The sequence below is a fragment of the Akebia trifoliata genome, chromosome 8 (genome assembly GCF_017979445.1).
Source record: "Akebia trifoliata isolate Shusen 1 chromosome 8, ASM1797944v1, whole genome shotgun sequence".
NCBI lineage: Eukaryota > Viridiplantae > Streptophyta > Magnoliopsida > Ranunculales > Lardizabalaceae > Akebia > Akebia trifoliata.
Genome location: NC_141382.1, coordinates 51,358,903 through 51,383,632, shown reverse-complemented (window position 1 = coordinate 51,383,632; position 24,730 = coordinate 51,358,903). Strand labels below are relative to the sequence as shown.

At 35.0% G+C, this 24,730-nt stretch overlaps 1 protein-coding gene across 2 annotated transcripts; it reads left to right on the top strand.

Moving 5' to 3' along the window:
- The first annotated feature begins 2,062 nt into the window (after window positions 1-2,062).
- Window positions 2,063-23,578, top strand: LOC147397653 (clustered mitochondria protein-like). 2 transcript variants are annotated; one of them, XM_086449520.1, is made up of 29 exons: window positions 2,063-2,335; window positions 2,528-2,748; window positions 3,330-3,391; window positions 3,561-3,750; window positions 3,836-3,986; window positions 4,066-4,209; window positions 4,324-4,517; window positions 4,606-4,707; window positions 6,457-6,592; window positions 6,826-6,954; window positions 8,209-8,599; window positions 8,995-9,099; window positions 10,117-10,235; window positions 12,622-12,730; window positions 12,826-12,939; window positions 15,417-15,548; window positions 15,670-15,840; window positions 16,052-16,138; window positions 17,538-17,672; window positions 18,435-18,584; window positions 18,671-18,739; window positions 19,294-19,452; window positions 19,585-19,641; window positions 19,739-19,779; window positions 20,732-20,851; window positions 21,128-21,437; window positions 21,530-21,637; window positions 21,739-21,810; window positions 22,739-23,578. In XM_086449520.1, the coding sequence occupies exons 2-29, from the start codon at window positions 2,538-2,540 to the stop codon at window positions 23,189-23,191; spliced, it is 4,221 nt and encodes a 1,406-aa protein (XP_086305646.1). In that variant the 5' UTR covers window positions 2,063-2,335; window positions 2,528-2,537; the 3' UTR covers window positions 23,192-23,578. The 2 variants fall into 2 exon arrangements, with proteins under 2 accessions (XP_086305646.1, XP_086305645.1); XM_086449519.1 differs by lacking the exons at window positions 2,063-2,335; window positions 2,528-2,748; window positions 3,330-3,391; window positions 3,561-3,750 and having other exon boundaries at window positions 3,836-3,967; window positions 4,054-4,209.
- The last annotated feature ends 1,152 nt before the right edge of the window (window positions 23,579-24,730 follow it).

Here is a 24,730-nt window from a genome sequence, read left to right as displayed (position 1 = left end):
TTGCAATGTTCCTTGATGTGCGATCTAGATGAACTGGCTTTGTCCTTTACCTTCTATTATCTGATATTAACAAACCTCACGATGACTAGTAGAACCACTTTACATTGTGAATGCATGTTTACTAGATGATCAAGTATGTGATCGTGATTGAATGGTTGAGGATTGTCCTAGTAATTAGAATGTGGGGCAAGCGTGGATGCGCATGAGTGCCAAATTCAAAAATACTTGTAGGGCTGCAACCTGTCACAGAACCATAGATCATTTGCCACGGGATACTTAGAATCAAAAATCTTTTTCTTGTGTATCTCTAAGCAAATGGTCTACTGTTCTGTGATGGGGGCATATGTCATAGGGGGGCATCAGATTATCACGAATAAAAAAATAATATATATTTAAAAAATAGAGAAGTGATTATGGTGACGAATGAAATGGTTTTCTTCATGAAGAACATGTTTTCAATATTTTGAAAGTGGGAATTGAAGGAGGATTAACTTCTAAAACACTAGAACGGGCTTTCAGAAAGAGCAATACACTGACTTTGGAAGGTGTTGTCTTGGTGGTTAAAGTCTAAGTAGGCATGGGCTAACTCTAGTATACTTATCATAAAATAACCAGCCAAAATTAAGTAGTTGGAGTTGACAATAAATAATTCCTAGATGAGTTGTGATCTTTTGACGCCCCTCTGACACATGACCCTGATGTGGCATGGGTTAAAGTCATAGATTTTTCCCTCGAGATACACAACTGTACATCCCCATAAATACGTGTGATTGTGTATCCCAAAAAAATAATCAGTGGTTCTAACACATACCACGTCAAGGGGTGTATGGGGGCGTGTGTTAGAGGGGTCCACAAGAAAATCATTATTCTTTCCTAGATGAAATTCTTAGGGACAATCAATACTCGAGTTCTTTTTGGAGTTGTAAACAACTTCATCAAACTCTAACCCTAACTCCTGCAATCCATTTACAACTCCAATACCCTTTATCTCTTTGAAAAAGAATCTACTTTTTGCTATCAATAGATTGGTCTACAATGCCCTAATCTTGATTTGTATATAGAAAATGTTAAACATACCTCTCTCCCATTTTTCGTCTTCTTACGATATACTTGAAAAGGGACAATTGTATGCACATGTTGTTAGGATAAAGGCTCTTCAAAGCCATGGGTTTTTCCCGTTGCACAATATGTCATTTGTTAAGATAATTTTAAAAGATAAAAATGATTTTAATAGTTAATTATTATAATACATTAATAAATTTATCCGATATTTTTTTTTTTACACAAAGAATTATTTAATACAGGTTTCAATCAACAATACTCACCCTTATCTCAGTATAATAGTATAAATGAGATCATGTAATGCACAACCGAAATGATACACTTCAAAATAATGCTTCACATGCATATATGCAAATGGGAAAATCACACTAGACTAATTCTTAACATGTTCAAATAAATTTTTTTTTTATTTTTCATCGGGCAAATTAAATTAAATTATTGGTCAATAATTAGTGGGTGAATGTGAGTTTTGAATTCATGTAATAATGGTATCGACACTGCATGTTAATATCAACTTACAAGTAAGCTGGTTATCAGTATGAGCAATATTTCCCCGGGGCCACCTATGAGGGCATTCGCTCACTTAACTAATGCGTATGATGTGTGAGCATTGCACATGCCCAGGAGAGGATCCAATCCTCGTAATTGGATGTAAGTCCGGACACCCTATTATCAAATATAAAAATTAAGTTGGTAAAATAACTTACGATAGAGATTGAAGAGCTCAAAGATTATAGCTTTTTCATAAATAAATAAAAAACAAAATTCACGGGCTTTGGCTATAAGTTGAAGATGTGGAAATTAATGTAATTTTCATATTATTTTAATGTAGACCGAGGTCAAGTGACACGTCATCATTTGGGAATGCAAGTACTTTGGGGAAATCGCCAAATGTTCCTTTGTTTCAGTACACGTGGCATTATGGGACGAGGTCTAACTCTAAAACCCTAAAACCCTCACTCAAATGCACCAGTGATTTGTAATCGGTTTTTTCACCGCATAAAAAAGGAAAGATCTTTTCTCGCTTTCCTTTTAGCTTCGTCGTGACAAGTTCTCTCTCCAACTTTGTTAACTAGACGATTATATCCTTACGCTTCCTGCTATTTTACCGTTCTTATCAAATCATAGTTCAGAATAAAATCTTTTTGCGATGGCATTTTTGTCCATGAAAAACATTGGACGAAGCTACCGCAGATAGAGGGGAAGCGCCGAAATGTTTAAAGCCTGAACTTTTTATTTTCTTTTGGTTACGTTCTTTCTTCTCAATCATCTGGTAAGCTTACGTCCCTGCGTTATTTAGCGACTGTTCATAGTTCTTCACTATATTGCGCCCCCATGAGTTCTACGCTTCTAGTCTACATTTATTTTTGTTTTTTAATTTAGCGTTTTTTGATTAATATAGTTTAAGATTTTTTTTTTCGGATAACTTTAAACTGGAATGATTGATTTGTGATTTTTAAATTAGGGTTTAAAAAATGGCGGGGAAGTCCCACAAGGGGAAAAATCGTAGAGTATCGCAGAATTCTACAAACTCTTCTGAACCAGTGTCTTCGCCTGATGTTCCATTGAAGGATGAATCGAATAGCTTAGACTCCTCTAATGGCGGCGCTAATGGAATTGCGGCTATTGAAGAATCAACCAATACCAAGTCGAATTCGGAGGCAAACCAATCTAAACATGCTGAAGGTAACCTCATAGTTGTGATTTGTGAATCATTTGTGCTTTGGATTTTTGCGATAAATTTGGTATTTAACATTGCGATTACATTTTCTTTCCTTAAATTTCCTTTTTGGATTGTGTAAAAGTTAAAAGAGTCTTAATTTAGTGGAAGACTTGTACTGTTTATGTAGTTTCCGTAAGCTTACTTTCAAAATTTGGGGAAAAATAATGATCTCGGATGAATAAAGGGTGATTTTTTAGGTTTTAGGAGGTAATCACCTAGAAGTGATCCCAGATGAATGATCCCCACAAAGAGATTGAACTTAGTATAGTTGATACATCCAAACATTTATCGACCATTATTATTGGTTCTACGACGTGTTATGTGTCTATGAAGGGCGCATGGGAGAAGAAGAGGTTAGATAACCGTTTTTTAACTTTCTAGCCACTATTCCAAACCACAGACTTTCTGAACTCAAGTACGGTGACTGTCTTTGAGGAGTACCTTTTCTATTTGGATGATCAAAACATTAACAATGTTCATAAACAAGTCTTATCAGCCAATAATTTTAACATTTTTCTTTGTTCGCATTTTTTGCGTGGAACAGGTGACATTCATCTCTATCCTATCTCCGTCAAAACACAAAATGGCGAGAAGCTAGAGTTACAAGTGAGTTAATTTGATCAATGATGGTTTCTTCATTGTTCTAATCAGATGTTAATATTTATGCGATTTTATTAGTCCTTCTGTTACATGATCATGGTTTTGAAATTGATATTTTATCAATAAATTGTTCTTTTTGTCTTATATGTTGTTGATCTTGGTTTTCAATGTACAGTTAAATCCAGGAGATTCTGTCATGGACCTAAGACAATTCCTTTTTGATGCTCCAGAGACTTGTTATTTTACTTGCTATGATTTAATATTGCATACCAAGGATGGTTCAGTTCATCATCTCGAGGATTACAATGAACTTTCTGAGGTTGCAGATATTACTACTGGTGGTTGTTCCTTGGAGATGGTTCCTTGTATGTGAATGCTTATTTTAATTTTTTAGTAGTAGTATTATTACCTTTATAATTTGTGGCTATAATAATGATGCATTTATGGCAGCATTGTACGACGATAGATCTATAAGAGCTCATGTCAAACGTTCAAGAGAATTGCTTTCTCTTTCCACTCTTCACGCCTCGTTATCAACATCACTTGCATTACAGCATGAGACGTCACGAAACACAACTGCAGGTTCTGTATATTTGGATATGTTTAAAAGTTTGTTGTATCTTCTATATCAGTTGGTTCTCAACTATCTCAAATGTATTGTGATCCAGAAGCTGTGAAAGCAGAAGTCCAGAGCTCGACAGTCTGGGTTTCATGGAGAATGTTACTGGTTCACTTAGTAATTTGGTCTCAACTTCCTCTAAAGAGATTAAATGTGTGGAGAGCATCGTGTTTTCTTCATTCAATCCTCCTCCAAGTTATAGGAGGTATAGCCCTTTACTAAAATGTACAACATTCATAGGTATCTTTTGAGTTCCCTACATTCTATCATTCTTTTAGCAAACAAGTTTAGATTCTTTATGGTGTTGTCCCATTCACAGGCTTGTTGGAGATTTGATTTATATCGATGTAGTGACATTGGAGGGACATAAATTTTGTATCACGGGAACCACAAAAATGTTTTATGTGAACTCTAGCACGGGGAATACCTTGGATGCAAGGCCGGCCAAAGTTGCGTCAGAAGCAACCACCCTTGTTGGTCTCCTGCAGAAGATTAGCTCTAAATTCAAGAAAGGTAAGAAAACAAGGAGAAAACATTATTTTCTATAGGGCGTGGATCAAGCCCTGGGCATCAATTGATTTTCGGATTAAATTTTGTGAAGCTTTTCGTGAAATTTTGGAGCTTAGGGCCTCTGCACACCCCTTTGAAAATGTCCAGTCCATGTTAGCACCAAATTCATGGCTTGGAGCGTGTCCTTTTCCTGGTAACTTCAATTACTCAAAGGTTAAATTTGATGTTTAGTTATCATTCTGAGAGTAGAATCTTCATAAGCACGTATCCTTTTTTTGAAGTTAAAATTTATTTTCAAGTATAATTTCCTGAACATGAATAATGTTTTATTTTTTTAAATATTAAGTATAACTGTTTCTTAGAAAAATAGAGGAACTATGGCAACGCCTCGTAGGTCTAGATGATCTATGTAGATACATGGCCTTAGAATCCTTTGGGGAGGTTGAGCTCATCTACATGGTTTAGGAGTCGCCGCCATTCAATTAAAGTGTGAATGGAACTATACAAGATTTTTGAAAATCTGTTTTTTCGCTTATAGTGACTCACATATGCAAAGGATAAAAGGGAAAATTCTACCTAAAAATCTAAGGTAAGGAGGTTCGGTTGATGAACAAGGAAGGTGTTAGGCACATTGCCCCTCCTATCCTAAGATGATTACCAATATATGACCAGATGGTGAAGATTAGAATACTCTTTTTGGGTTTTAAAAGTAAGGTAAATTATAGAGAATGTTAAAAGGTGAGAGAATTATAGTCTAGTTTTAGAAAATGAACAAATTAAGGCAATGAACAAGCTAAAAACAAAAGAAGGTGCTTGCTGGAATTTTTTATGAGTCTAGGATTTTAGTGCGAATCCAAATGGATTTCACCTTCCTAGATCTCAAGGCTCTTTTTGAGGGTTATGTGCTCCCTTGGAAGCATCTTTTTGTTTTTTTAGCCTTTAGGAGGTGTCCATGAGTTGGACACCACCATGGAAAGAATAGGGACCTTATGCATGAGGTGTGTCCTCTTTGGGACTATTTTTTTGTTAGCTTAGAGAGTTAGGTGTAGATCTAGGAAGATCCCCTCCTTTGACCCTTGGCTATTTTAGAGAAAACATTTTGATGTGTGTGCGTATAGTGTATGCATGTAATGGCTTTAGAAAGAGAAGATTACGTATAAGGAGGGATTACTCTCTAGCTCTTAAGCCATTAGGAAGGAAAATAGGAAAATCTCTATTCTAGAAAATTTAAATTGCAAGGAATTTAAAGAAAGTAAAGACATCTATACTAGGAATTTAAAGATTGCAAGGGAAGTAAATAAACATCTAATCTAAGAATTTAAAGCTTGCAAGAAAGTAAATAAACATCTAATCTACTCTAATGCTCTCATGGAGCTTATTGAGTGCTTATAGGAGGTGATTACCTCCAAGAGGTTTTACTCTTCTACCTCCAAGCTTCAAGCTAAAAGAAACTAAGATCTACATTGCTAAAAAATAAGGAAAGCTTAAATGTAAATTTGCTTGAATGTAAAGAGGGGAATAGATAAAAAAGGGAGGTTTAGAGGGGATTTCATAGAAAAATATGCAAAATTACAACTAGACCCCACCTAGGTCTCTTCTTCTTCTTAGCTCTTCCATTTCTTTAAGTGTAAAATTCTGACCTTTGTCTCTATCTCACTTAGCTCCAACTTTTCCTTGTATGACAGTAAACAAATTGTTAATGGTTGTAGACGTTTTTTACACAAAAAGTCTTTGAGGAAAATGAACATGTTTGTTACATGATTTTTATTGAATATGTTTATGTAGTGATGTATAGTACGTGATCATATCTTTCTTGTCTTCTACTACAATAGAAGTGGCTATATATATTTTACTAGTGACATTTTATTTTCACCTTCTTCTTGGTAATGTTGAGGTTTGCTAAGTTTTCTGAATGAACTACCATGGTTTCCGTTATTTTCAGATCATAAAAGGGATGCAGCCAGAGCAGAGGATGCTCTGACTCTTTCATATGGAAGTGAGATAATTGGAATGCAGAGAGACTGGAATGAGGAATTGCAGTCTTGTCGCGAGTTTCCTCATTCGACTCATCAAGAAAGGTGTATTTCTGATTGTTTCTATAATTCATTACTGAATTTAGATTTAATGATTATTAAAAAAATGATTTTAATCCATTTATTCTTTCCTTATTGTTTTGTCATCCCATTTCAATTAGTTTTTTTTATTGTTGATTATCATAACGTATAACTTCTGCAAAAAATAGACGATTTGATTGTTTAGTAATATGAAAGATCAGCATGGTCTTTATCTTCTTAAGATTTTTTTTTGGTAGGATCTTACGTGATAGGGCTCTATATAAAGTGACTTCAGACTTTGTCAATGCGGCAGTTAGTGGTGCAGTTGGAGTAATCAGCAGATGTATACCCCCTATTAATCCAACTGATCCAGAGTGTTTTCACATGTGAGTAAAACATACTAAAGCATGTTCCTTGTATTTTGTCTCCTTGTAAATATTTTGTTCATATTGCTTAATAGTCTGTCTGAAATCACTGATTGTATTTTCTATCCTATTTAGGCAACTTTATTGGTTACATGGATGGCAGTGGCTTCCCCATGCACTTTTAGTCCAATGTTGGCTTTATGTCTTATTTAGTAATTATTGGAAGTACTATTCAACCTAGGCAAAGGATCCTACAAAAGAATACAAAAGCTTAATACCCACTAAACTTTCCCATCTAACGACAAATTCAGACCAACATGCCTCTAAATTCCTTTTTGGATTGGGAATGAAGAATACAGTAAGGCTTTGACCTTCAAAATGATTTCCTTGCGACTGTCGTCATAATCAAACAATCTTTTGTTCTTTCTTACACAGGGCCTAGCAAATGACGAAAGGAAGAAACTTCCAAGGCAATCCCTTTCTTTGAGAATTCTTTCCCCAATCCTCAAAGATATCATGCGTAGAAAATTGGCATTTGATCTCCATTGACGTCAATAATATATATACATTATTATTGTTAATGAAGTTAAAACACCAGTGTCAGCAATTTTTCTTTTATAATTTGTATCTTTGCAACTTTCTCACAAGTTTATTGAGGCATGGTCAGTCCAAAGTCTGTTGGCTTCCATTTCCCATCTTTAATGGGTGTATTGAAGTCTTGCTATTTTTTTCCTCAGCGCTATAGAAGTTAATCAATAAAAAAGAAACTATTGGTTGCAAATATTTCCCTATGTTAAATACAGAGCACCTTCTGGTGTTATTATTATCTTTTTCAGCCTACAACTCTGCACAGGTTCTGTTGATTTCCTCTACTTGGTTTAATTATGCCATATTCTTTAAAATATTGTTTAGGGTATAATGCAGATATTTTTGTGGTCAATTTTATGCTGTATTGTCTACTATGCAATTATTCAATTATGCTACATTATGATAATGTAATTGAAACATACCATCATATTTCTGATACATTGTTTCTGTTATGAAATCCCTTTGTTACTTAGAAAAGTCTATTTCGATTTTCCAGAGCCAATTTTGTTTCTTTCTTAACGTGGAAGTACATCTTATTATTGTATTTTATTTATTGGAGCGCTGTGTATTTATTTTCTTGCTCTAAATGTTAAACTCATTGTGGGCAATGCCTTTTCGTCCATTCTAGATTTTCCTAATGATTATCTAGCATTTGTTGGGTTAACATGTCTTATTGTATTGTTTTAGGTACGTGCACAACAATATATTCTTCAGCTTTGCCATTGATGTGGACCTTGGACAGCTGTCTAAATATCATGCATCAAATGTTAAATTGAAGAACACAAACTCTTTACCTGATTCATCTGAAAGGGCCTCCAGCAATTCGTTGCGTGGATCTGGTGGTGTTTCTAATGAGGAGAAATCTGATGGCTCAGATAGAGAGGAAGATCACATTGTCATGGACGTGTCTCCTGGTGTACCTGGTGACTCACAGTCGATTGACAGTGAGCAGGCTACTTATGCTTCTGCAAATAATGATTTAAAAGGAACCAAAGCCTACCAGGAGGCTGATGTTCCTGGACTTTATAACCTTGCTATGGCCTTAATTGATTACAGGGGTCATAGAGTAGTAGCACAGGTGTGTACTGAAACCTGATACATCCTTAATTTGCATTTTTAGCCTTGTGTATATTTCAGAACAAACTCTTCCTTATATGTCTCCTTGCAACGCTTGTAAAATGACATGGTTAGATTTCTTATAGACATTGTGATTTGACAAAATTCGTGATTTGTTATTTGGTGAAACGATTTGAAGTAATAGAATATGATCTATTGTTTTTTTTTTCCCTCTTCCTCTGCGGGCTGCATTTCTCAATTTCCAGCACATTATTTTGATCTATAACAACTATTTAGGGCCATCCCTTCTTCTTTTTCCTACTATAGCTAACTCTTTGTGCTTCTGTGTGCTGAGAGAAGCTTGGAGCTCTATCCAGTTGGTCATTTTCTAATTCCGCTTTGTATATTTTATTGCAGAGTATTATACCTGGTATTCTTCAAGGAGATAAATCAGACTCCCTTTTATATGGATCCGTTGACAATGGAAAGAAAATTTGCTGGAATGAAGCATTTCATTCTAAGGTGAGGAGCCTGTTAGAGTTTGATTTATCTTACCACGTTATCTGTAATTTGCTGTCTTCTTCTTGTATAGGAAAAATTGCTAAAAGTTTCCTCAAGTGTTTTGATAACAAAATATATCATCATTTGGTGCAAAGAAAATCAGTTCATGTGCATTCCATGTGGGCTACTATGAGTGTGGTGGCAAAGTGCAGTCAGCGTGGAGGACAAAGAGGTCAAGAGAATAATGACCTTGCTACAACACATTACATTTTGTCTATAAACAAGTTTCCTAGGGCAACAAGCAACGGAGGCAATGGTTATCTTTATTTCCCAACTTACAAAGGAGCTCATCTCTCTCACCATCTCATGCTCCTTTCTCCTTCTTCTTATGGAGCTTTCCATTGCCTTCATCCTCTCCCCCTGAATCTAGTTAATGACTCCCAAACAGTTGTCTTCTTAGTTTAAACAGGGTGTCTAATCCACCTCATCCATACCTTTTCATGCAAAGATGCAAAGGCCATATCCGCATCTATATTTGGGAGACTCCACTAGGGAGGTGGTTTGCAATGCCAAAATGAAGAATGATATCAAAGAGAGAACCTCTGCCAAACATTCTGATAATGATACCTAACTGTCACTACATTCCTCCCCCCTATGCAAATTGTTTATGCACTTCTTTTTTCTTCCATCTTATGTGTATTTAAAAAAAGAAGAGAAAGACAAAGTTCAATTAAGGTGTCATCGTCACCAAATAATTGCCGCTGGATAGCGAGACGATCAATCGTTAAACACTAGCCGACCACCGCCAGTGTGCCAACCTTGGGCACTAGGGTTTCACCAAACCTTGTTTTTCATTATATTGACGACAAATTCTACCTTTTTTGAATGAATCTTGGGTCCTGATATTTTCATAATTTCGTTCTATTTCTTATCTATTCGATATATTGTTTAACATTTTAACCTACTTATTGATTTTTTTAGATGCCGTATTTCAAATGATTTTTCTTCTCATGAGAATTAACTCTTATGTACCTTTAGGTACTAGAGGCTGCCAAGCGGCTTCATTTGAAGGAACATTCTGTCCTCGATGGATCTGGCAATGTTGTCAAATTGGCTGCCCCTGTGGAGTGCAAGGGTATTGTCGGAAGTGATGATAGGTAACAACTTGCTTGATCCAACCTGATGAATTTTATTGAGAGCTGCTACTGGCACCCCAACTTTTACTTATTACACCAATTAAAAATCAAGCAAATAAATGGATTGTTGAGAATAAGTAAAAGTAGGAGTGCCAATAGAAGCTCTCTCAATTTTGTTTTGGGTAGATTTCTGATTTTTGGGTTTAGAATTCTATTTGAGCCTAATCATAATTGTAAACAACTACTGAAATTGTTTGAAGGTGTTATAATGTTGACATTATAATTTGAGCCAAACCTTTGTAATATTTGAAGAGTCTGTTTTAATCTTTAATTGGGGTGTAATAAGTAAAAGTTTGGAGCCAATAGCAGCTCTCATTTCGTTTTGTCTAAAATTTATGACTATTAATTGTGTCCCAATGCTTGCCTATTGAAAAACCTACGTAGAAATGTTAGCTTAATCTTAATAACTCAAATTAGTGATTTACCCAACCAGGACTTCACTGTTGCTAGTTATTGGACGTCTAGTGCTTCCTGTGAATTCCTACCCCAAGAAGCTGGTTTTCTGTGGAGAATGAATAAGCCTATCTTTCAAGAGGACTTTGAACTTCTTTAGTGCGTTAAAAATTAAAAAAATAAAAGCATCATGGTGCACAATAATTGGCATCTCAGGTTAGTTATTTTGTATGAAGGCCATCCAAGGATTAAAATTTTGGTTTCATTAAGTTGGTAGAATGAGATTGAAAGAGAAAGTGGACACCGATTGATACGTATACGATACAATACAATAAACCATGTTCGTTGCTTAATCAGGAAAACCTATGATTTTTATTGTGAATTTGTGATACTATTAAATCATAGTAGTAAATTTTGACATATTTCCACAAAATATACCGAAATATTTCCATTTTCACAAGTTCTGCAACAAAATTTAACCGACGGTTTCTTATTGTATATGTTTGTGTGGAAATCGCTATTCATTTCGCATAATATTTCGATGAATAGTGAATTTCGACTGCAATTATCAAAATTTAGGTATAAAAATGCAATATTTCTGTGGAAATATTTTGATGAATAGTAAACTTCGAATAAAATATTCTTTTTTTGGAAAAACCTTATAATTATAATTTCTTTTAGAAGGAACTTGTAAATTGCACATAGTATTCACTAATAAAAAATTGCATCTAAAATTCATCCTTTAATATAAGTGAATTATTTTATTAGTTAGTTATCTATTTCGTCTTATTTTAATGTATTTTTAGCATATTTGTACATTTATAAAAGTAAGCACACAATGATTCATGTTTTAATTAGTTGGATACATTAGCGATTTATTACGACTTACTAAAACAATAAAAGAAATAAATTAACACATGAATGCAATACTTAATAGTTTCTTCATTTTTGTGTTTTACATATTAACTTGTAAGTAGTTAATGCAACATTATTATTCTCATTTCCATCATTGGACTCTCAATACTTGCGCGTATGTGGCAAAATGTTGTTGATCTTCAATTTCTCACTTTATATGATAATTTATTGTATTTTGATAACTTAGTGAGTGTATTTTAATGCCTATTTTATCATTTCTATATGGTCAATGAAAATTTCTTCAATATTTCTCTCATTTCCATCATTTCTAAAAATCATATTAATTTCCACACTAATCGAAATATTTCTATTTCCAGACTATCCAAAATAAATACCGAAATCAAAATTTAATACATTGCTATTTTTTTATAGCACATTGCCATGGTACCTTCCTAGATTGAGACATCTCTCCAAGACAGTTGGATAATGGATACAAAAAGAGAAATCTGACACAAAGCCCTCTATTTAATGGTTCTATCAGAAATCACGTATATGTACATTTTATTTGCAAATATATTTTAGAAAATAATGGAAGTTATTAATCAAGGTAACACTTCGCAATTATTGTATTAAATTTCAACATATTTTCATGTAATATACTGAGATATTGTGTTAATTTACACACGGGTCAAACCGAAAGCGAGGATGGCGACCATCCCTAATTGTCAATAATACACTATGCCCCTTTCTTACCCAATGCCAAACTGTTATGGATACTTGCTTTTAGAGTGCGATGGAAGATTGGGAAAGTTATAATTGAATGGAATATTCCCCTTCCAAGTTGACTGAAATAGATACCAAAACCAAAATTTAATACCTTGTTTCCAATTTACCCATTTATTTAATTTAGTTCTTCCAAAGTATAATTATTATGTATTGAATGAGGGTTTTAAATAATGTGTAAATTAATCTTTGCAGCTTGCCAGTGCATGGTCTGATTAATCATTGCTAATCCTTGGTCCACGTCATCCTCATCCAATTTATTTAAGTATTTACGGTATTATTCATGCCTTTTCACTTTATTTTGTGTGGATTTCAGGCATTATCTTTTGGACCTGATGAGGGTAACTCCTCGCGATGCAAACTATACTGGGCCCAGATCTCGATTTTGTGTTTTGAGGCCCGAACTTATTTCTGCCTTTTGTCAGGTAATCTCCTGCTTTATCCCCCTATGAACAGTCTCTTCAGCATCGGGTTCTTTTGTTGCCTTCCTAATTTTTTTTGCATGGCTAATCTGAGCTAGGCTGAAGCTGCAGAGAGATCAAAATGTGGATCTAAACCTGATGGAGAATCCCTTGTGGTCATTGATTCTTCTAATGTTAGTAATGTCGATTCAGTGGTAGCTTCAAATGCTATGGTAAAGAATGTTTCTTCTCTGTCTGACTACCATTTTGTTTGTGATTACTCAGGTTTAATTTAGCATAAAGAAAAATTTTGATGCACAGTTTTGTAAGATGTATAGATATAATCTGATCTCTTTTTGTAGGGACTGATTTTATTTACCAATTTTATCCTTGTGTATTGTTGTATAACCACTTTCTCCTATCTATTAAATATTTTTTGAAACAAATACATGTACATGAAGTTGGAACTAATTATGTGTATGCATATACACGGATGCAGATCACGCTGCACTGTAAGCATTTCAAGTGAATTAAATAGTAACTATTTATCTTTAATTGGACGCCCCTAGGTGTGACTTTGTATGTGAGTGTATAGAAATGAGTGTAGAGAATGAAAATGCCCAACCTCGAAAGGACCGGTTAATCTGTTCACCTTTAACCTGTAGCATTTTAAGGTATAATTGAGTCAATATTTTTATGTTTTCCATTAATTTATACTCTCATCTGATCTTCAGTTGTTGTAGCATCTTCTTCAAATACCCCTAATGTTAGCAGGTTACCAAATGTATAAACCCTGCAGCAAAATGCTCTAACCATGTGACAAGACTGATTGATATTCACCAACCTTTTCAAGAATGGTTTCCTAAAACTGACTGGAATCCTTTTATTTGTGAGACCATACTTAGTTTGCTTTCATATCCTAACCGAATCCTGAACTTGTATGTATGAGTGTCAATACTTTAGTTTGATTGATCGATACTTAACCGATCCAAAAAATTGGGTCTAAATTTGTTCTCCATGCATTTATACCTGATTACTATTGGGTATATGTTGGTTCTACCTGTAAATAAATTGGTTCTTGAAATTCTTTTAGTTTTGAGAATTCAATCGATTGAATTGACTTTTCGTATGACCCTCAATAGATGTCTCAACCACTTGTAACGGCCAACTATGAGACCGTCGCTATATGCATTTTTAGTGACAACCAACAATTTCAACGTCGCTATATTTGGCTATTTGCGACGGTCAATCTGAAAAGCAGTCAGTATATTCTATATCAGTGGCTGTGTTTCTGTGGCCGTTATTCGATCTAGACTTTACCTTTTAAGTTTCTTCCTCTTCTCCCAAATCACAAAGTAACCCCAATCACCTATTGGAGGCTTGATGAAACTCATTCTATAATTAGCAAGGCTTTCAAATTTCATAACCAGCCGAACTAAAATTTGGTCTGATAATTTAAGTTATTTTTTCCATATGTTAGAACTATATAAAATATCAAGAAATAACACAATCATAGAGTGGGAGTGGTAGAGATGAGGATGTCGAGTTTGGTGGGTGGAAAAACTTGATTGATCAAAAAGACTGTAGATTGCAGTAGTTGAGCGGATATGAACAAACTTGTGTCAAACAAATCATGAACTTCAGAAAACATTGAATGAACAGGATTTGTTCAATTGGTTCTAAATGTTTGGGATAAGGCCTTCATGATGTTGATGGTGTTGATTAAGTTCCTTACCGTCATGTGTATGGCAGTCAATCTAGAGCTCTTAACCATCCATTGCAGCTAGTGTATGATGACCTGGCTGAATTGTTACCTCAATCAAAGAATCTTAACCCCTTACTATGGCAACTAATCACAACCAAGTTTTCTGTAAGTATTCATTTTAGGATATATATTGTTTTGTTACTAGTGGGAATGTGGGATCAATACTTATATCAGTAAATGTCACTATCATACATTGCATTCGTTGTAGCATTACGTACATTTTGTGAACTTACCATCATGAATCATGGTACTGATATTTAAACTACGATCGGGACTTTATTTCCCATTTAGCAAACAGCAAACTGTGCCGCTGTACCCATACCAAGTGTAACAATGAACAAGGTTGTGTATGAGACATTGCCTGTTGCAGGGGGGAGGAGAAAATAACAAGAACTGCCCTTCCCCATATTCTATTAGCTTTGTAAGTACATTAGGAGGGAAATGACACAATATGTCCCTACAAATGTTTTGATGGAACCTGGACAATAGTGTTGGTCCAAAGTAAAGGTAGAATTGCATGTATATTTTGTTCTGCATAATAAGAACATCATGTTTCACTAAATGATCTCTTATGTTAAACACTTGTTGATATTTATCAGATGTTTTGAAAATGGTTGTTACAGCAAAATCTTGATTAATTTTTCCTTTTTTTTTTTTTTTTTTTGTAATATGCATATTTATGGGGACGCAGTTTTACTGTGTCTATCAATCTACAAGTCTTCTTAGATTGTGTTTAACACAAATTTTAGATTTTGTTATAATATATGTTGCAGTACAACAAATAATTGCATTTGTATCTGATGCTTTTTCCAGGGTTATCATGTCTAGTACCAACATATATTTTCTTCTCTATCTGACAAACATTGTAACTATAATTTTTACTCAACTGCCTACCTCTTAATTATTTTAATGACATTAAGAGTTACTTTGTAATGGTTTTCACAGGATACAACAGGTGGGAATATTAAGGCTGTCCAAGAATGTGATTCTGCACCTGCTGAAAACGGTGTATTGTCAGAGGAAATACTTTTGAACCCTAATGTATTTACCGAATTTAAGTTGGCTGGGAGTCCAGAAGTAAGTCTCGTCATTTTAAGTTTTTAACTATGTGATGATGCTTCCTTTTGATTTCATCTTTGTAATTCTAATAGACTTCCAATTTTCTGTTCACTTGTCATACCCCCTTTGTATTTATCAGGAGGTAGCTGCTGATGAAGATAGTGTGAGGAAGGTTTCTTTGTATCTTAAAGATGAAGTGATCCCTAAGTTTGTTCAAGATCTTTGCACGCTTGAGGTTTCACCCATGGATGGTCAGACATTAACTGCGGCATTACATGCTCATGGAATTAATGTCCGTTATATTGGAAAAGTAAGCATTAGCTAAATATGTGGACGTTCCTTGTGCATAAAGGACATGTTGTTTAACTTCCTTTTCCATGTATTTTTTCTTAAGCTGTAGAAATTAGGAAAGTAAGCCTTTCTTAATTCCAATTTGATGATCTGTTATATTTCATTCATTTTTCCTTTTTAATCTAATTGCTACTTTGTTCTTTCTGATGAGTCTGAATCATGTTCTCCAGATAGCTGAAATGACTAGGCATTTACCTCATATTTGGGATCTTTGTGTTGTCGAAATTGTTGTTAGGTCTGCAAAACACATTCTCAAGGTGAGCCTTCTTATCTACTTAACTATTTATGTTCTGAAAGTTCTTTCTGCAATTTTGAGATATTGGTTTGAACCTTTACCATTGCACATTTCATTGCAGTAAAAATCTGAAATGTTGCCATTTCATGTAAAAAGAACGTAACTTCATTCAATAGATCTTCCATGTTAATGCTAGTTTAATGTCATTAGATCCTACTATTTAAATGCCACATTCTGAAACTGGGTGGTGCTGTGGAGTTCTGGTTTGGGATCCAACAAGGGTGTTCTTGTGTTGCACCTTCTATATTATAAAAGTAATTGGAACAACATGCGGGTTTCCAACATATTTGAAACTTGAAAGTACAAACATGGTGGTTTTGGTGCCAATCTTTAATGCTCTCTACCGTGCTTTTTTCCATGCATTTGATTGCCTATTAGACCACACGCACAAAGCCCTTAAAAGATTCTAGTGAATAAAGGACCTAAATTATATTTTCATGGTTGTATTCATTTTCTGTCATATTTCTCTATTTCATTTGTGGATTTCTTCTTGAAATAAAGTGCAAATACTGTTATTGAGATCCGAGCTGTTGCCTGGAAAACAAATTCTTTGGTTAGTTTTGAGTTTCAAAACCTCATAAAAATGAATACCCAAGAGGTGAAGAGATTAAAATGTTAGAATTAAGTAATGTTTGTAAAAACTTGAGATTTTTTCTAAGTAGCTCTAAACTTTAACTCTTCATCCTCTACATCTTTCCTCTGCTTGAAAATTCTATCAGTACCCATGTCAGTAACCACAAGAAAAATGCTACATTGACTACATTTAAAAAGATCTCCATCAAACCTTAGTCCATGTATCATCTGGCAGGTCATGTCAATCCCCATTTTGAGTTGTTTCCTAATAAGTTTTAACTCATTAAAAAAGGGTTATAATCTGACTACCCTGCTTGTCTGCTTTGATCTATACATGTGCTCACATCCAGTTGGGTAGCTCTAGTGGCTTAGTGCAAGTATCATCTGACTTCTTAAACTAGAAAGATGAATTTGATTAATAAATCTGTCTGCTTAACCTACAAAAATGTACTTCTAAAACTCCCTTGAAAAATGAATCTGAGTGACATATTTAATAGTTTATCAAGTTATTATTACGTCACTCATGGTTATCAAGGAGGTTCTGTGTTATACACTTTTGTTTTTTCCAGCCCTTGAGCTGTCACATAAATAATTTTCTCCAAGCCTTTGTGAGCTGAAAAAAATAAAATACAGTTAATAATAGTTGAATATTTCAACTCTTATCACTGATTAAGTATGAAAAACTATCTGTTCTTTTGTTGTAGTTGCATTTACTGTATCACATTGGCATACTTATATCAATCAAAAAACTTATATTGCTATTGTGTCTCCTTTATCTGGCCATGCAGGACATTCTGAGGGAGTCACAGGATCAAGATCTTGGGCCAGCGATGGCACACTTCCTCAATTGTTTCTTTGGACATATTCAACTTGTTGGCCTAAAAGGAACTTCTAATGGTATGCAGTCCAGAACCCAAAAGAAGGTATGAGAAACGTGGTGTCTAATCTCTTTCCTAATTTCTTAAGTAAATCATTTTATTCTGGAATCTTTAGTATTGAACTCTGATCTACCCATTGCCAGTGTATCTTAGTTTTCAGTCGCATTTCCGTCTTAGCAGATAACCATCAAGTATTATGCTGTGTAGCATGCCATTTTGTGTATAGGTTTGTTTGTTTCTTCATACACACATGCATAAACAAATACAGACAAATGCTCATATATACTCATGTCCAAAGATGCTAATGAAATTTTCTTTTTTATCGTTATATTTTAAAATAACTTATGTTCTCTATTTTGTTATAATCACTGAGGCCTAATCGCAAAATTTTGGGTTTACTACTATATGTATACCATGTCATCTAGTGGCTCAAAGAAGTACTGAGCAAACAGTTCAATAAATTCAGGTTTTCCTATAATATGTCGAGAGATATTTTAGGTAAGTTCAGGTTATTTTAGAATTGCAAGAGATTTCTTTTATTAGGTAAATGTAAAAAAAATCCCTTGAGTGATATGTATTTATATTGAATACTATATCCTACTATATTTGGAAGGAACATTGATTGTTTATCATGAATAGTATTAGCAGATTTACATCGATTCTTGTCTACCTTGTATGAGCTACATGATTACCTAAAAGTGATCATTCAGTTACTTCGTATCTATATTTTTACCATTTAACTTTGTGTAAATTAGCAATGCACGGATGTTTAACCAGGCATGAAACCTATGTAAATATTTTTTTCAGGATCAAATGGCCAATCAAGTTTCAGGTAAATCTTCTAGGGCAAGGTGGAGAGGTGAAGCTTTTGAGAGGAAGAATCAGTCTTCATATAGGAATATTAACTCAGAAGTTCTCTGGTCTGATATTCACGAATTTGCAAAATTCAAATATCAGGTATCAGTAACTGGGTTTGATTTGCACATGAGTTCTCATAATAGAATTCGACGTATTTTTTGTTTGAATAACCTTTTCTTTTGTAGTTTGAGTTGCCAGAGGGTTCGAGATTGGAAGTCAAAAAAGTTTCAGCTATTCGTAATTTGTGCCAAAAGGTAACTTTGAGTTCATTTCATGTCAATGAACTGCAAGTCTTTATCTTATAATGGCAATAACGTGCTATTATGTTTTGATTATGAGTGGAAGCCTCAATGCCTTCTTAATTTACCTTAATAATTCGTGATCTTCATCACCACTTATTTAGCCCTTTCCACCACCCTTCCCAAAGTAGAACAACTTTAGAATCATACAAATTTAGGTTGTCCTACATCACTTTACATACAAGCTCTAGACCCTTTTACAATAAGGAGTCACAACTAATATTTAAGGTTGAGATATACTTATTTCTCGGAATTTCAGGATAGCACCTGGAAGTATCACTGTCTTACAATAATATCCTTTTGTTGTCAAAGATCTATAAGCATTGCGTGCATATACTTTTCTACACAAGGCACTTTCAAGCTTGTAGATATTGTTTGAAACTTTGGAGTGTACTTATATATATCAGTTTACGAGCAAAGCTATCTTGAAATGGTACTTAATCTGGTTTTTCTATTATTTTCAGTAATTTTTCTTCATATTAAAACTTGAGTTTAATCTTTCTTAACAGGTAGGTATGACAATTGCAGCACGAAAATATGATCTTGATGCTACAGTGCCCTTCCAAACATCAGATATCTTGAATCTCCAACCTGTAGTGAAGCATTCAATTCCAGTATGTTCAGAAGCTAGGGATCTGGTGGAAACTGGGAAGGTCCGATTGGCTGAGGTATTTGCTGTGCTTCATCATTTTGAGTCTAAAATATATCCTTTTCTTGCACTTAGAATGATTTTAAATTTCTTTGGTGGAATACTTTGTTTGGAAATAAGGGGTGGTAATTACTCTGTTGTTATGGTTCAGGGAATGCTTAATGAGGCCTACGCAATGTTTTCTGAAGCATTTTCTATTCTTCAGCAAGTATGCTATTCTCCATTTACATGCAATACCTCTTTGTTTTTTCAATTTTCATTTTATTTCACTTTGAGTTCATGTTATCGGTTAATCGTGGATGCAGGTTACTGGTCCCATGCATCGAGAGGTTGCAAATTGCTGCCGGTAATTATTCCAAGCATTTCGCTGTTTCTCCTTCATACCCTTCTTCTTTATGATATTGCAGATGACATTTAAAGTTACATATTCTGAGTATAAATTCAAACAAGTAAACTTGAAGGAATTAACAAAGCTTAAGCTTTGTATATACAAGTACATAATGCATGTGGTGATTTTTACATTGATTCTATTATTCTATGTTAATTAATGAATTTTGCGACGTTCAAAGTAGGGGGCTTTCCAGATTGTAGTTTTGACTAAAATACTTGACGAATCCTTGGCAAAAATTTGTGATGTTAGGAGCTAATTTGTATCAATTAGATTTGTATGTGGCTATGGGTAATGGTTTGATATATTTTTTTTACTCGGTGCTTCACCACTCGGTCGTTGACAGTTTCCCTTTTGAAATTTACATTTTTTCTCTCAGCTATGGTGTAGATTTATTTCCCACTTCTGTTTCTATTGTTGCATGTCTCAATATAGAATCTATTAGGTCATACGAAGGGTAGAAATCTTGAGGTTGGCCACCCTTCAGCAGAGAAAGTGTTAGCATACCGAGTCCGAAAATTATATAAGAGAATCCTTGGTAAGATCCAACAAATCCTGAATTCTTTGAAGAAAGAACCCCGAAATACTTTGTCAATTTTGCAATGAAATAAGAGATGATTAATATAATCTCTGTTAACCTTACACATGGATTTTACTTAAGCACATGATTTGTGGATGAAGAGAAGATTCTTATGACAGATAAGATTGTGACTGGTTTTCCTCACCTTTTATCTTGTCTGTTATGTAGTGAAGTGAGCACATGTTTCTTCTAGTAATCTCAACTTGATCACATATTTTGTTTGCTGTATTTCTGATTTGGAACCCCTTCTGCTTGTTGATTTCAAATGTACTACAATGTCCGCCTGCTACACCTAGTTGTTGACAGTGTATTTTATTTATTTATTATCAGGTACCTTGCCATGGTTCTTTATCATGCTGGAGACATGGCAGGAGCCATAATGCAACAACATAAAGAGTTGATCATAAATGAGCGATGCCTTGGATTGGACCACCCTGATACTGCTCACAGGTACCAAGTCATAGCATATCTTTTCTTTTGTTGGGTCCTTCCCTTTCTTTTCTTTTATTCTGGTAAGTTGTAAACTAAGAGTAGAAAGGAAAAAAAAAACATCATTTGTGAAGCAATATGCTGAAGATCTTTAGTGGAAAGGCTCTTCAAAAGATGGACAAGAGAAGTATTCTAAATCATCCATATGGGGATATATCATACATTATGGCCAGTCGGGTGTTAATTGATTCTTTTTCTCTTTGGTGGCTCATATGGTCTTTTATTGTGTTTTTGCAGCTATGGAAATATGGCTCTTTTCTACCATGGTCTCAACCAAACGGAGCTTGCTTTGCGTCATATGTCCCAGACATTGCTCTTACTGAGTTTATCATGCGGCTCAGATCATCCTGATGTTGCTGCAACTTTCATAAATGTTGCGATGATGTACCAGGATATCGGAAAGATGAATATAGCGCTTCGTTATTTGCAAGAAGCCTTGAAAAAAAATGAGCGGCTTCTTGGTGAGGAGCATATTCAAACTGCGGTATGCTATCATGCTCTTGCCATTGCGTTCAATTGTATGGGTGCATTCAAACTCTCTCTACAGGTGAGCTTTTGGAAGGAATTATCTGATGCATTTCATTCATTTTAGCCATAAAATTTATGTTTGGTGTCGAATAATAAAATTTTGGCTGACAGCATGAAAAGAAGACCTACAGTATACTTGTCAAGCAGCTCGGGGAAGAGGATTCAAGGACTCGTGACTCGCAAAACTGGATCAAGACATTTACAATGCGGGATCTTCAGGTAAATGGATGCAATGGCCTAATCAAGTTTATTAAGCAATCTTAAATGGTGGGTGTAAAAAGGTTTCTGGCTTTCTAATGTGCTGGATTTTATTCCTGCAGCTAAATGCACAAAAGCAACAGGGGCAGGCAGTGAATGCCACTTCTACTCAAAAGGCTATTGATATCTTAAAGGTACTTTTCGATTTTATTTTTAAAATATAAAGTCTCGCTAATTCAAATTGAAAATAGTTCATAGGAAAATCTAGAAAACATCTCCCTGGGACTTTTAGCATCTTAACCACTATTTTTTTTTATAATTAAACAATCTGTATAAAACAACGAAGAGTAAAAAAACAAAGATGCCCCGGCTATCAAGATTACTCATTGAACTTCTCTATGACTGGACCCACACTCAGATTTTTCTTTGGCACCCAAAGAATGCCCAAGATAAGTCACTGATAAGAAATCAATTGTGGAACCCACATTGCAAGCCTACAAACTTGTATCGGGCTGCTCCCTGTCTGAAAGATCCTAATTCAAACTTAATACTATCTAGAAACACTTAGAAACAGCAAAGGAGAGCTCTTAAATGTTTCATGGTCTCTGAACAGATGGCCTCATAAAGCAAAGAGAATCATCCATGAACTGCATACCTTAGCCATCAATTGTTATTGCCCACCAATCTTATATTGTACATCATTTTCAAAAAAAAAAAAATTCTGCAATTAAAAACGTGTTGGTGATGGGAAATGGACGTATATACATGCAGCTCAAACTTACTTTTTAGATAGATAGATAGATAGATAGATAGAGCTCAATCTAGGATGTTCTCTATTTCTATATTCTTTAAATGGCAAAAGGCTCTTTGAACTCTCTCCAGTCATTTAGAGAGGAAGACCTCTTCACAGCATCCTTTATCTCGTCTCAAGTCATTGAGGCAAGGTCTGGACAATGATTTATTAGTTTTATATAAATGGCATTAGATGACATCATGATCACATTGTACTGCTGCTTAACTGGACTGAACCAAGCAACCTTCGTTCTAGTTTAAACTATTTCTGTTTAAAAGTAATGATTGGAATTGGGGAGTACTATTCTGACAATTGCTTTTGCGTGGCAGGCCCACCCCGACCTGATACAGGCATTTCAAGCTGCCGCAGCTGGAGGATCTGGAAATGCAGGAGCATCAGTCAACAAATCTATCATGGGGGAGACTTTTTTGCCTCGAGGTAGGGGAGTTGACGAGCGGGCTGCACGTGCAGCGGCTGAGGTCAGAAAGAAAGCAGCTGCTAGAGGCCTCCTTGTACGTCCGCACGGTGTTCCTGTTCAACCTTTTCCACCATTAACTCAACTACTCAATATCATTAACTTAGGGATGAGTCCAGAACCTCAAAATAATGTTCAATCATCAGAGGAACAAAAGAAAGAGGAGGCCACCATGAACAAGCCTGGAGATGTTAAGGAGAATGGATCTGTCACTGGTCAAGAAGATCAGGCTCAGGCTCCTCCTGTTGGATTAGGCACTGGCTTAGCTGCATTGGACCCCAAGAAGCAGAAAATGACACCAAAGTAGGCTTCTTAGAGAATTTTTTTCACTGACAGGTATGGTTGCACACAAGCAGCAGATACCTTCATGCTGCAGATACTGATTGCGACTTCTGCCGCAGTGGAACCTGTAGCCATGACTTCATCATGTCATATGCAGTGAAACCAATGGCAACAGAAGGAACATCTACAAGATAAGTTTTTAAGCTGTCAATTAATTATCTCAATAAATCATGGATATACATACAACTATAGTAGAAATATTTTTTTTTCCTGTAATAGACTGCAATATCCAGAGCCTAAACATTTGGGGGAAGATGAGGATTGGGAATCAACAGACTCGTGGGGCTTTTGTTCCCAAATCAGATCTAAAATAAAGATCACACTGGCTTACAAAGCACATTGAAAGGCCACACATTTTGACACAAGAACACACCATCCTGAATGCATGCACAAAGCTTTTTTGGCACAAAAACACAGACCATCCTAACCGCACATCACAAAAGTAGTGTTCATAATATTTGATGATGTGGCAACAAAAAGTTGCTCAGTGTTTTTTGTGTTAAAAGAAACCGCATCAGTGTATCTCACAATCTCAACCCACATGTAGCTGTTGCAAAAAACTTATCCTTCCCGTAAGATGAATATATCGTTCATTTCATTCAGTTAAAGGTAGGGTTTTGTCATTCAAAGGCAAGCACTGAAGGGAGTAAAAAGATTTGTTCAGCCGACCCCAAATTTTTGGGATGAGGATTTGATAACTGTTGAAATGTAAGTTATGCTTAGCTTATGCAATAAAGTGTTTAATACACATGCCGTACACCATATCATGTCCAGGTTTAGGAGAAGGGTAGTTATGTCCACTAATTCTTTACAAATATGAAAGGTTAGAGAGGAGAATCCGTAAATGGTATAGTGAATAACAAATTCTCTGTCTACATCACTTTTTTCTCCATTTTCATCTTCTTCTCTATCGCCTATTCGGAATAATGTAAACATGTATTTAGAGCAGCAAATATGATAGTGTTGTTCTTTGGTTTATCATTTTTTTCATTGATTCTTTTATCTTATTTTCTCAAATCAGATTTTAATAGGAAACTATTATTTTTTAATAAAAAACTTTTTTTTTTCATACATAACAAAGAAAACCTAACCCTTGGGTATTTAATCAGTGCAACTACCAAATGGTTGGCTGTGCTCATGTAGTATTGATTGTTTTCTCTTGTGAGAGGAGTATGAAGATTAGAATTTGTTTTTCTTAGGTGCAATAATGAAGACAGATCACTGTGTTTAAGATCAAGTATTTGACTTCAGGTGAGGCGTGACTTCTAAAGTAATGTATTGAGGTGACGTGCTCACTGCATTTTGGACCTAGATGTTTCAATCCTTATGGATTTCCATATATCATTCGTGTTTTTTGTATTTTATTTAGGGATTTTAAACTTTATATTAGGTTAGAGATCTTCCAGCTCAATCCAATATAACCAGACTTGGCTTGGATAGAAGTGAAGAATGGGGTGGACTTGGGTTGAGAACCTCAGGCTCAAGCTTGGCCAGATTGTCCCAA